Source organism: Macrotis lagotis, chromosome 1 (assembly GCF_037893015.1).
Source record: "Macrotis lagotis isolate mMagLag1 chromosome 1, bilby.v1.9.chrom.fasta, whole genome shotgun sequence".
Classification (NCBI taxonomy): Eukaryota; Metazoa; Chordata; class Mammalia; order Peramelemorphia; family Peramelidae; genus Macrotis; species Macrotis lagotis.
The window spans coordinates 328,256,552-328,271,021 of NC_133658.1; the positions used below are offsets into that span (position 1 = coordinate 328,256,552).

The window sequence follows — 14,470 nt, forward strand, 5'->3', positions numbered from 1 at the left end:
ATTTAAGCTAAAACTATAAAAATTTTGTTTCTCTCATGAGGTTGTCTAGGTAAATTTTGTGCCTTTTATATAATAGGCACTTAAAATATTTACTGACTTTAATGGCCTCTTGCATTTATTTGCTATGTGTTTATGTGATCTGAACTTTTTTGCTTCCATGTTCAACCATTCTGTGTACTAAGGTCTCTTCTAGGTCGCTCTGACATTATAATGTCCATGTTCTAATATTCAGTTTTATATTCTAGCATTTTATGTTTGAAATCTTCCAAGTCTAATGATTTTTGTCCCAACACACTGTATTCAGATACATCATTTGAGGCCAATTTTCTGTAATGTATGGTATTGCTCTATGGTCCAGACTTCCTTCTGGCACCAACATTCCCTGACTAATTTACTAAAAGAAAGTTTTCTTGTCCAAAGAATGAGGACTTTGAAGTACCATTCCATCTTACCACTTTTTATTACTCTTTCTCAAGAATGCTAATACCCATTTCAAAAAGACATTTAAACTAATAGTTTACCTTGGTTAATTGATAAACTGGGAATGTGTAAAAAAGGACAAGTACAGTGGTGTCATTAAAAAAAAACAAACAAACCCAAATTGAAATTGTTACAGCTTGATGCCAAAATAATTGGTAACAAACAGAAACTTTCAACAAAAACTAAGCAAATAGAGATTTTAATGATGGAAAAGAATGTGAGTACATTAAAAAAATCATATTTGAAAATGATTGGCTTTATCTCTTTCTTGTTATTGGTCCTGTTGATGTTGGGAAACTGTTCCTAATCCCAGACCCCTCTGTTTCTAGGTAACAGGCAAAAATGGTGCCAGCAGAAGTGGTCCTGCCAGGCCAAGCCCATGTGGTTTGGTGTTATTCAGTCTGATCCATATGGTCATGCTGAAGATGGTCCCTTGAGGGGTGTTAACACTCAGCCATGCAAACTCCTCCTTCCCTTTGGAGCTTTGCTGCCGGGCCCCTGCTGCTTGCCCATGTGTGAATCTTGATTAATTTTTCATTTTTAATGAAGTTTGATCATGTTTATTATTTCACATGATTGACTGCCCAGTCCTCTTCCCCATGTAATTGATAAAGCTCATATTTCTTCATCTGTCTCAGATTTCTTCAGGGGTAGAGTTGTAAGATTGGGCGCTTGTGGTTAATGTTAGATTTATTGCTCCCATTAGATGTATAAATTATCTCTTTTTCTCTCCACAGGAAGTTCTACAGACTTTGACCAAGTTTTGTTTCCCCTTCTGTGTGGACAGGTAGTGTTAGATTTTTAAACTTTACAAGAGAGAAAAAAAACAATACTTGTCAATAAAACTGCAAAGGAGAATGAAAACCATGCTATTTGTAACATTCTGTATGTTTAACTATGATTTAAAGCACCTATGTGCCAAGGAAAGTTGCAATATCCTTTTTCCTGGGGATTTTATGGGCACCATCAAAAAGTTTAAAAGTTTGAACTATACATTGGCAGGATAGTATGGGATAGTGGGAAGAGACCTAGTCTGGGAGGCAGAAGATCTGCAATTAACTCCCAAGCTAATATGCTATGTGACTTTGGTCTAGTAATTTTCCCTATGTAGGCTTCAGTTTCCTCATCTGCAAATGAAGATTAAATTATAATATTATAATAAAGATGAAGAAGCAGTGGATTAGTAGCAAGAACTCATAATTTGGAGTTACAGGATCTGGGTTCAAATTCTAACTTGGCTACTTTAAGTTTTGGGACTTGTATAAGTCACTTAAAACTCTTAAGTCTCAGTTTCTTTATGTGCAAAATGAGGGTGCTGGGTTACATAATCTTTAAGATTCTGTCATGCTCTAAACCCTGTAATTATTTTATTCTTTTAATAATAACTTATATAATGACTTATGTGCTAATTCTTTAAGGTATACACATTCTTTTCCCCTCCTTATCCCCATTAAAACACTGAAGAAGTAATTGGTGGGTTAATATCTTCATTTTACAAGTAAGGAAACTGAGACCCAGAAGTGAAATCATTTGCACAAGTTCACATAACTTGTGTCAGTCACAGCTTGAACCCAATTCTTTTTGACTCCAACCTTAATGCTCTTTCACTGCATGATGCTGCCTTTTGATCAACTATAGTCTCTTCTGGTTCTATGAATTTTTAATTTTTATTACCAAATTTAAACCACTGAGTTAGCATGGTTGAAGTATACTCTCCTATTTACTTTATATGTATATTATGTTAAACATGTAAATGTTATTATAGAAATTTATGCATTTTGTATATACATGTGTGCATATGTGTATATATGTGGGGGTTGGAGGGAGAGAGAGAGAGAGAGAGAGAGAGAGAGAGAGAGAGAGAGAGAGAGAGAGAGAGAGAGGAGGGAGGTAATTTGCATATATAAAGTAGAAAATGTAGGTGCACCAAATTTAGGGATGCTTGACTGTTCTCCTGAAATGGAGTGATCCCTCTTCATTATTGATATGATGGGTCAGATGGACAGCCTCAAGTAGTAACCAGGACACTAGACTTGGAATAAAGGGACTTAGGTTCAAGTCTTAGGTTCTGCTTCCTATTAATTATATTACTTTGGACAAGTCAGTTTCTCCTCACCTGTTTAAATGAGGAAGCCATGCTAGATGATCTCTATGGCATCTTCTGTGACATATTACTAAGTCATGATTTGGATCTTGATTGGCTGTGCCAAATTCAATTGAGCAGTGTGCCTCCTATGTGCCTCCTTTGTGCTTGGTGATGGAGAATCAAAGATAAAATGACATTGCTGCTGCCCTCAGTTAACTCACAGACTACCAGCAGAGGTGGATGAGACATGAACACACATATGATTATGATGCACAGTTAAATATAGTCAATACAGAGGAAAACTTCAAGTCTTAGAAATTTTAAGAAGAAAGGAATAGTCCCACCTGTTGGGGGGTGGGATTAGGTAAAGACTCTTGAACCAGTCAATTCTCATGTAGTCAATGTTTAATAAACATTTTGCCTTAATTTTAAAATGAATAGATTATGAATGGAGCAAAACAAGTTTCTCTTCCTTCATGTGTCCTCTAATCAAGCCAAACAAATTTTATTTGCTTATTGGTTTCTATTTAATACAAGTTTCACATCTATTTGTGTTAACCAATCATATGTGAAACCTATATTTTATTTGCTGATAAAATGTATATTTCAAATTATGGTGATGATATACTCATAGGGACTAATGGATTTGGAATTTTTGAAAACTTAAATGGGTTTTTAATAAAGAAAAATAAAAATGTAACTTCCTCTTAAATGGAGATCTATTTTGGGTGGATTTGGTTTTTTTTTTCCCATGGCTATTTTTTTAATGAGTATATTAAAACTAGAAATGGCACATGGCATAGTGCATTGAAAGCTGATATTGGAATTAAGAAGACATGGCTTAAAATCCCACCTCTGACACTAACTGATTTATGGCTGTGGGCAAATCGCTTCACGACTCAGAGCTTTAAGCAGCTCTCTAAGATTCTCTACTATAAAGGTCATGATCTTTGTTGGTAGAGGGAGCTTCCACACTAATGAAATCATAGGTTCCTTGAGGTTTTTTTTTAAACTGATATGATGCATGAACAGAGCCTTGGACCTGGGTTCTGGACATTGAATTCTTTCCATGGTTTTGCTATTATGTTACTTTGTGGCCTTAGTTAAATCACTTATAACTTCAGTGTGCCTATCTTTAAAATGAGATTTAAACTCTACAATCTCTAAGGGCCTTATGATTTATATTTGAATATTCTATGTCTTATGTTACTTCCTAATTTCTAAAGCTCCTAACTACAACTTTCTGGGTTTAGTATTCTGTATTCTAAATTCAGAGTGCTAATAATTCTGTAACATGAATAATTTGGGGACAGAAATGTTACTTAAGTGTTAAATTTAAATCTTTTACAATAATTCCCTCTTTTACTTAGATATTTCACCTTAAATGCAATGAAATTTTCTTCTTGATAGAAGAAAATATTTTGGGGAACATAAAAGGAACATAATATTTTAGTCCCCCTTTTTGTTCTCAAATTCTAACTTTTACAAAATTTAATCTAGTCTAAACTAGACTAAATTCTGATAAATTAGTTCCTTTTCAAGAAATACAAAGACTTCCATGTTAGAATTTTCTCCTTAGGTATCAGTCATAGAAAATTTGTATTGTAAATGAATATTCTAGCTGTATTTGTCTCTGGTCAGAGTCTAAATACCCAAGGTCCTGGTTTTGTTATCCAGGAACATAGATTATATTCTACTAGCTCAAAGAGTAATGCCCTGGTGAATTCTTTTTATTTTTATCTTTATATTTTGCAAGGCAGTGGGGTTAAGTGGCTTTCCCAAGGCCACACAACTAGGTAATTATTAAGTGTCTGAGGCTGGATTTGAACTGAGGTACTCCTGACTCCAGGGCTGGTGTTCTGTCCACTGCGCCACCTAGCTGCCCCCCGGTGAATTTTTTTTAAAAGAAGTCTTCCTAGTTATTTCTGTGTCCTTTTCCCTTTTCTACCATAGCAAATAATAGTTCAATTTATTAATCAGTCCAAAAAAAGTAGAACTTGTGCAATCATCATTAAATAGAGAAGAGATAACTTGTAAGAAAATTTAGTTCTTAGAATATTCGAGTGGACCTTAGAACATAGCATGTCAGACCTGGAAGGGGCCTTCGAGATTATCTATGCCAGTAGCTCCTATTTTATAGGTCTGGAAATTGGGGTCAGTGGAGATAATTTTTGGAAAGAAATTTGTGGTAGAATAAGATATGGTACTGTATCTTTTCAATTCTCCATCTTGTGATTGTCTACTATAACATACACAATTAGGGTTTTCAAATATATGAGGACTTGTCCTGTGAAAGAAGGATTATAAGATTTTTTTTAGCATGATTCCAGAGGGAAAAACAAAAGATAGAAGCCCCAGGGAGGCAGATTTTAGTATTAGCAAGATTTCCTAACAGATCTATCTGCAATATAAAATAGGTCATTTCCAGGATTGATCATTTCAATGATTGATCATTTCAACAACTTTACAAATGTCCAAAATAAGGTTAGATAACTATCTGACTCTATGGAAGGGGTTTAAACTTTGGGTGATATCTAGATGTCCTATGGGGACCCTTCTAGCTCTGAGGTTCTGTAAAATTGCCTGTTAATTCTAATATCTTAGAATTGTAGAAATTAATTTTTCCTAAATACTTCATTCTTAGGAACTTAAGAAATTTTTTTAATTACAGATTGTTTATCATTTTGAGATTTTTCTATTTGAATGCAGCAATTATGCAAATAATATAACTTTATTAAAGTACATAATTTTTTATATCATGATATTCTCTTATTTTCATATTGTTTCTCTGAAGTAGATTGGGAGAAGTAACATTCTCTCTATTTGAAAAAAAGGATGATAGAAATTACATAATTACATACTTAAGAAAACTTCTTTATTACCTGTTGAGTATTTCACATATGATCAGTACCATTCAAAAGACAGAAGTATAACACATGGCTACCTTTCCTCAAAGAACTTAGTTGGGTTGCTGAGACAGACTACACTGCAAAAAATAGCAGTATATTCAGTTCAACTAATATTCATAACTATATAGCCCCTTGAGTTTAGCAGTATGTTTTACCTATATTACCTCATTTATCCTAACAACTCAACTAATATCTGTGAAGCTGCCATTGTTCTATGCAGAGTCCTTTGCTGAGCACTGGAGATGATAAATTCATTTTTGGTTTTTGATTGTGGGACATAGATTATTTTCTGCTCAGTCAAAGAGTAATGCCTTAGTGGATTCTTTTTTTTTTTTTTTTAGGTTTTTGCAAGGCAATGGGGTTAAGTGGTTTTCCCAAGGCCACAGAGCTAGATAATTAAGTGTCTGAGGCTAGATTTGAACTCAGGTACTCCTGACTCGAGGGCCAGTGCTCTATCCCACTGGGCCACCTAGCCACCCCAGGATTCTTTTTAAAAACAGAAGTCTTTTTAGCCATTTCTGTGTCCTTTTTTCCTTTTTTACCACAGCAAATAGTAGTATAATTTATTAATCATGTTGAAAAAATAGAACTTGCCCAGTCACCATTAAATAGAGAAGAGATAACTTGTAAGAAAACTTAATAGTCCAAAGAATATTTGAGAGTAAGACTAGACCTTAGAACATAGGATGTCAGAGCTAGAAGGTACTTAGAGATTATTTTTGCCAGTAGGGGGGTGGTGTCTCTTCCCTTATTTTATGGGATTACAATCTAATGAGGGGATGAGACTCATAATTATTTACTACATGCAACAAATGCATTAGAGAGGTACATTTGTTATTAGTGAGCTAAAAGGAGGAGGGTTTTTTTGACAAAAGGAATGAGGGAAGGCTTCATGGAAGATAGGTAGCATTTGAGCTAACTGTTGTTAGTAGGCAGAGATGACTGAGAGGATATTACAGGTACTAGGAACAACATCAGCAAATAGAGTGTTCTGGTAAACTATAGAATGAGCTCTGCAGTGATAAAGGGAGATGGTAAGCAACATTTTTGGAAACATGGAAAACATGAAAAGGAATAGGGAATAAACTGAGAGAGATAGGTCAGAGCTAGTTGTATAAAGTCTTAAATGCCAAACCAAGGACTTTGGACTTTATTCAATCTGCAGATGGTTCCTATATTAAGCCATTTCTGCTTAACAACCCAGGAGGAAAAGTAGCTGTCATGTGGGATTCAGTACATTGGCCCACAAATAAATTCCTCCAGAAATGTTTGATGATGATGACTTGGCTAACATGGACTTTGTCTCTCATGTGATACCTGAAATCCAACTGTTTCATCCACATGGTCCATGCCTCTGCATTCCATTTATATACTATACCTGGAAGCTTCTTCAAGATTTAATGAAATGCTTCAGAAGGAGACAGAAATAACCATCACTTGGCAGGCAGCATGAAGGTTAGATTCTGTGGTTTGAATAAACATCGCCTTTCTTCCTTGTTCTTCATGTGGACATGGACTTTGAAGGTACATTAGAGGGAATAGAATAGTTAGAATTTATCCTTAAATGATTGTTTTTGGAGATACTCTTATTTTGGATTTTAGTTCTTTTGACTTGCTAGGTTGCTAAGGTTCAGTTGAGTTCAGAATTCCTGTGGGGGGAAAATACTTAATGAAGAAATTTTTTTTCCTGAGAAATTGTGAAAGTTTAAGGATTAAGAAATATGAAAGAATATAGTACTAGAGTGAAGTTGTTGGTTCAACTTCTAATTCTTCCACAAACTTTGAGTAAAACAACATTAGAGATTACTTAGTACAGACAGCTAAGGTTCTATGAGCTACTAATGAATCTTTGTTTTAATAGTCCCAATTCTAATGTGTCTGTGTCACAAAGGCCTTCTTGAGGTTTTTTTTTTAAGTAAGGTTCTGTTAGTTCTATGTTCTCAGGACCTTTAAAATGACATTCTTCTATGTCCCAAATTTCTTTTTGACTCTAATTGTCTCTGTTCTCTCTTCTCATGTTCTGTGTTCCTTATAATTCTAACATTATATGACCATTTTATTACTATATGAAAGAATCACTGCTGAAGTTGAGGATAAACGAACACAGGCTTTATTAAGAAATCAGATCCTTTTTCTAAAGTAGTCATCGTGGAGAAATATCTGAATTATCATAGTCTTTTACCATAACTGGAAAGATGAGTCAATCCTCTGCCATGCAGAAATCTTTAAGACCTTTATTGAATAAGGACTTCCTGACTATAAGTTAGCTGGAAGTTGCCCAGGAGAAATATGTTAAAACATAATGGTTTTGAGCTTTGTCCTTTGGTGTTGTTACACAACTTTTTATCAGCCAGTCTTTAACCAGTCCTTAAAAGTAAGTGTCCCCCTATAAGCTATGGTACTCCTAAACTATCCTTTCTTTTTAAATCAGATGTCTATCAGCCATTGTGTTGTTTTTTTTTTTTTTAGGTTTTTGCTAGGCAAATGGGGTTAAGTGGCTTGCCCAAGGCCACACAGCTAGATAATTATTAAGTGTCTGAGACCATATTTGAACCCAGTACTCCTGACTCCAGGGCCAGTGCTTTATCCACTTCAACACCTAGCCACCCCCCTTTATCAGCCGTTGTTAAGCAAAAGGTCAATAAATTTAAAAAGTAATTCAACCAGAGAAGAGCACTTTATCCTGGCTGATCTAATAATCCAAGTCATCAGGATTCAAATGGTAGAGGTCTCTCTCATAGGAGTAAAGGAAAGCCAAGCAAAGAACTTTTAGGTACACAAAATGTCATAGCTGAAAGGAACTCACAGGTTATCTGGTCCAATCCATTAATTTTTGCTGGTAAGGAAACCAAAAACCAGGAAGAGAAGTAGTGACTACTTTTTGAAGATTAGTTAGTGACAGAACCAGAACTAATATCCAATTCTCCTGATACCAAGTTTAGTATTCTTTTTCTTATACTATACTATAATCCTTGTTTTGAATGAATGAATGAATGAATCATTTTGGAGCCCCAGTTAACCAAGCAATAAAACAGTTGTGCTTTTCACATTTTTTTATTTTATTATTGTTATTATTTGTGACTTGGAAGGGGGAATCTTTTTGTTTGTTTTCAAGGCAATGGGATTAAGTGACTTGCCCAAGGTCACTTAGGTAAGTAAGCATTAAGTATCTGAGATCAGATTTGAACTCAGATCCTCTTGACTTCAGGGTCAGTGCTCTGTCCACTGTACCACCTAGCAGCTCCAAAAAAGGGGAACTTTTTAGGAAAGTCTTTGTGAGAGTAGTCTCATGCTTCTTTGTAGCTTGAGGATGTTGTCTAGTTTTCTAGTCCTTTGAGCATGATCAAATCACTTTTGAGTTTCAGTCTCCTCATCTGTAAAATAGGAATAATACTATCTTTATGACATCCTTTATATAGATGATACAGAAAATAGTTTACAAACTGTAAAATACTATATAAGTGAGTAATTATTATTTCTCTACCAAAACCTAATTCTTAAAGTGTGGAGATGAATTTGGAGCAATTCCAAAAGAACACAAGCTCCTGTAAGACCTAAAACTTTCAGTGGTGCAAGATCCCTGTACCTGGAGCTACTAATGTTTTTCTTTCTAAGGCTACCTGTATCCTTTGTATGGCTCTTGTATGTAACTATATGCATGTTTTCTTCTCCTTTTGAGTCTATGATCCTTGAAGGGAGGAACTTTTTTTTGCCTTTTTATTATCCCCTAGAGTTTAGTTTGATAATTGACACATAGCTAGAGCTTAATGTATACTTGTGGATTGATTGAATGATACACTGTGTGTCTATTAACAGAGGACTAGCCTAGCTAAATGAAGAACGATCCATTGCCAGAATGTTGACCATTCGGGGATGATTTTTTTTTTTGGTCTGATTAAATTAACTACTAGGTCATAAAAAAATTCTGATCTCCATCAGTGGGAGAAGTACCCATTCAGATAATAGTGTAGGTCCCCTGAAGAATTTTGCTTATATTTTTAAAAATAGTAACACACTTTTCTATAACACTACAGCTTACAAAATAACTTTAATCAGGATCTTGCAACTTCAGCTCTTGAGGTAGGTTGTGTAGATTGTATTATCTCTATTTTACCAAGGAGAAAACTGAAGTTTAGAGAAGGGTTCCCCCAGGTTACTCAGATACAGAATTAAAAATTGAACCCAGATTTTTTTTTTCTAGAACCTACCACTTAAAAATATTCTTTTTATTTCATCCTTTTTTCCCCTTTAAAGTCTTAACAGACAGGAAATTATAACAGTTTTAATTTATGTAATACTTTAAGGTTTACAAAGTACCTTCCACTCCGTAGTTCTACAAGGTTAGTTGTTTCCATTTGACAAAGAACCTGAATCCCAGAGTGATTTTGAAAAGTGATTTTGACCAGTTACATGACAAGTAAATGGTGGAAATGGGATTTGAACCCTGGTCTTCTGCCAGTACTTTCCACTCTACCACACTGCCTCTCATACTAGAACTAATGACTGGATAGGCATTTGCAAGGTACCAGGTATTTAAACAACAAGCATTCCAAATCTTTTTTTGCCAAAACCTGTTTATTTTAAACATCTTAGGACCTGTAGTCCAGAGTTAAATTTAGGAAGGTACCTAATTTGTTAGATCACAAAGCATTACCCTATAAAAAGATGGGATACATTTGTAACTTAGAATTTTTCTGACCTGTTGTGCAAAATAATTCAATCACACTAGCCTTCCCCTCCCCCAAGTGAGCTTTGCTTTCGTCCCCAATCACTTTAATTATGTGAGCTTGAATCTCGTTTCTCACACATCCTCAGCTCTCAACCTTGTTAAAATTAATCATATAATCCTTCTTTAAAACATAGTATTAAGTCACCATAGTAACATCGCATCCATGCTTTATAGATAAAACATAATAGCCACAAGAAGGTAGCATTGGGTGTCCCCTGGACAGCTCTGTAACTTTTATAGAAATGTGTTTCTTCTCTTGGCTTGTTCAGGGTGGAGGATAGCATTACTTACACCTGTTTTATTACCATGTTCCTTTTAAATTGCTACCCTGATTCTGTTCACATTCTTGATTATATCTGGCAGAAGAAAGTGGTTTCCTTTTCTTCTGAATTATTTTCTTGGCCTCAGCAATCAAAATTTTCCTCCTTTAAATTGAATTGAAATAGATCCTCTCCCTGAATCTTTGTTATGGGAAAATTTTAATGTGAGGATGGTGATGGTGCTGATGATAGTGATGATGATGATGATGATGATGATGATGATGATGATGATGATGATGATGATATGAGGAAGGGTAATGGGGATGGTGATAGTCAGGCTTTTAAATTCTTTTAGATGAAAAAAGATTTACAAAGCACTTTCCTGCATGTAATCACATTTGAGAGACCCTCTGAGGAACACTGCCTGGACAAAGGCAGAGGACCATATCTTGTAGAATTGGCAGGGTTCTAGTCTAACCTTTCATTTATAGTTGAAGAAGCTCAAAACCTAGAGTTAGAATTCAGACCCAGATTCTGTGCATGCACATCTAAGGGCTTTTCCCACCAACTCACATGCACATCCTAGGTTAGAAAACCCTGGTTGGAATCCAGACTTTGTTTACCTATTACCTAGGTGTAAGTGTGCAGGTCACTTTCCTCCTCTGAGACTGTTTTATTATCTCCAGAATGGTCTAATCCTATTTCTACTCCCAGACAGATGAGAAGCACACTGTCAATCTTAGAAGCCTACAGAAATGGCAGTGGTTGTTATTTTGCTTCATCTTGAATATAACTTTGTATGACTGGTGAACACTTCCCTTTCCCATGGTATTTTAAACTTTGTAAAAATGATTTCCTCTTAAGACTCCCACTTCCCCAATAGCACAAATAGTATTACCCTTATTTAAAAAATGAAAAAATCAAGGCTTAGAGAGGGGACTTTGCCCAGTGTCACACAGCTAGTATGTTTCAATGCTGGGATTAAAATCCAGTCTCTGAAGTCTTACATTTTTTTGACTATTCAGGTGGCTTCTCTTTTTTAGTAATCATTGAGTTCTCCATAAATGTGAATTGCAGTTACTTTTATCATTTTGGCTACAAAACAATGAGGTAGGAAATAAAAGTACTATTATGCCCATTTGACTAATAGTACTGAAGTACTCTTATCCCCATTTGAGCAAATAGTGGTTCAGACTTATTCAGTAGAGTTGGTATTTGAACTCTCCTGACTCAAATGTTGACCTTTCTTCACTAAACCAGATCTGCTGGCAGAGACAGAAGCTGTTTGTGTTTAATGGTGTTTGATGCACCTTGCTTCACATTGCCAAATAGGGCTTGCTACATTAGACCTATAGAAGATGCTCAGGATCCTAAGGTTCCTTGAGACTTGATTCACATATATGTCTTCTGCCTAGGACTTTTACAAGAACTGACTTTTAAAAGTCTTATTTGAGTCTAAGGAGTCAGCATTAATTATGAGTGCTATCTTTAGGGAAGACTACTTCAACTCTTATTTACCATTTTCTCCTAGATAATGGTAGTTATTTAATTTGTAAAATGAATTATAGAGAACAACATTTCTTTAATCTTAGTATGTGATAAATATAGACTTATTTTCCTTATTTTATATAGGAAATAAAAGTTTCAAAGCTTACATATTCTATTAAAAGTTTTCAAAAAACTATTTGTTAATGTTAAAATCTCATCAGAGACATTGACTGCATTTCACCAAGTATTTATTAGGCTCCTGCTGTCCTCACAGATCTCAGCTAAAGACTCACATGTATGTGACAAGGTTCCTTTTAACTCTAATGTTCTAATTTTCCATGTCCTAATAGCTCCTATAGAGCTGACATAACTAAATTTCATAATTAGATTTTTTAAATAGCTATATATGTGTTAATTTTAAAATAATTTCTATTATTTTTTTAGTTAATATAGTTTATTGTCATTGTGCTTTTGCCTTTTTTTCAAGAACAGACACAGCATTCTAATTTTATTTTAGGGCCTTTATGTGTGATGTGCATTTTATTTTTATTTTTGTTTTAATGCAGTAAAAACATTGCTTTGTTTAATGCTTTCTTATAGCATTGTTTTTCATTGTCTTGGAAAGCAGCTTGCATTGTTAAACAGTCTGGCTTTCCTGGGCTCCAAAATGAGCTCCTTTGGGCTTCAGAAATCTTACAAGGAAAATGGCATTTGAAAAAGCAAATGCTCACCTTGTTTCTTGGATCTGTGAGTGGTTTTACTAAGTAGCCCACAGCACTTCTTAGACATCATTGAGAATCATGGAATCAAAGAACATGAAATAAAGGGTGAGAGTGCTACTGTAGAGGGAGCCTTATAAAAAAAGAATGACAACTGGAAGGGATATTGAAACAATATTTAGAGCATTATCACTAGAACAGGTCTAAAAGCAGAATGTCAGAACTAGAAGGGAACTTAGAATTTTAGCACTTTAGATGACTGTAGAACATAACTAAAATTTATATAGTGCTTTACATGTACAGGGTGTCCCCAAAATCTTTATTTGGTTTCAAATTATTAAGTCTTGGAACTGCACTGAAACTTGGGATACCTTGTATTATTGTATTTGATCCTCACAAAAGAAGGCGGTGCCTCCTTTCCCCCATTTTTGCTGAAGAATTTAAAGCTGAGAAGAGTTTAAGTGACTTGCTCATTGCCACAAAATGATAAATATGTAAGGAGGAATTAGAACTTGATCTTCCTGATTCCAAACCCAGCACTTATTATTCTAAATAACCTTCCTCATCATAGAATGCCAGAACTGAAATTTTATGTTCTAATATGCTCATATTCCAGATGAGGAAATTGAAACTTCAAGAAATAAGTTAACTTGGTTAGGTTATGCTGTGCTAGTTAGTGAGAGGGTCTGGATTTAGGTACAGTGATATCTTTTGTTCCCCCCAAAGGTGGTTCTGGAGAATGACTTTTTTTTATTAATTTCCCTTAAATTCTGGTGAAAAATGTAAATGTGCAAGTTCATTTAGAGAACCATAGGCCCACTGAGAAAGGAAATGTTACAGGTTCAATGACTTGGTTTGATAAGATACTTTTTATCACTGAACTGGTTGCACAATTTATTTTCCCTTTGTTCTTTCTTTCCTGTAGCCTTACAGTGAGCCAAGTTGGCCAGAACTTCACATTTGTGCTTACTGACATTGACAGCAAACAGAGGTTTGGCTTCTGCCGCTTATCTTCAGGAGCAAAGAGCTGCTTCTGCATCTTAAGGTAAGGGGAGGCTGGGCTGTGGTTGTTGGCTTGTTGGAAGGAGCAGTATTGGGCCTAGCTTTGTTACCAGTGTTATTTAAATTTTACAGCTGTTCTCCATCGTTTTGTATCTCTTCCCCTGCAAGTCACTGCACTTTGAGAAAAGGATTTCAAAATATTGTCCATGTGCTTTTAAGCCTAGGAAGATAATTTTCATTATTTATTTGTATTTCATGCCTTGAATGAAGGAGTCAATGCCTCTAGGTCATGTGTGAAAGTTGGATGACATAGCTTGAGCTCTTCCTGTTATCTTGAACTGTCAGAAATTATCTTGTTAAGCTTCTTTTTTAAACATTTTGTATATGCAGGAATGAATATATATATATATATATATATATATATATATATATATATATATATATCTGCATCTCAGACTAGCTTGCCAGTGCTGATCATGTCTTCTTCAAGTACCTGCAGAAACTGTTCTTGGAGTTTGTGGTTTTTGCTACCTCCAGGAAGTCTTTCCTGATTTCTCCACCCTTCTCCTCCCTTCTTTTTTTTGATTTATATAGTCATTTGTTTTCACCTTTATAAATAATTTATGTATTATTTTATATTATAGTCCTATTTATTTCATATTCCTGATTAGACTGTGATCTTTCTGAATGACAAGGGTTGTATTTTGTTTAAATTTTGTGTCTACCCCAGAACTGAATGTAGGACTCTGCTTCTAGTAAATATATTAGGCATTTTTTGAAATAAATGGTTTCATAAT

At 34.9% G+C, this 14,470-nt stretch overlaps 1 protein-coding gene across 8 annotated transcripts in view; it reads left to right on the top strand.

Moving 5' to 3' along the window:
• Positions 1-14,470, top strand: part of DENND1A (DENN domain containing 1A) — a 709,454-nt gene that overhangs the window by 194,572 nt on the left and 500,412 nt on the right. For all 8 annotated transcript variants that reach the window (XM_074211609.1, XM_074211608.1, XM_074211610.1 and 5 more), the window contains exons 4-5: positions 1,218-1,267; positions 13,597-13,716. In XM_074211609.1, the coding sequence (XP_074067710.1) occupies positions 1,218-1,267; positions 13,597-13,716 (170 nt within the window). The remainder of the gene's footprint in view (positions 1-1,217; positions 1,268-13,596; positions 13,717-14,470) is intronic.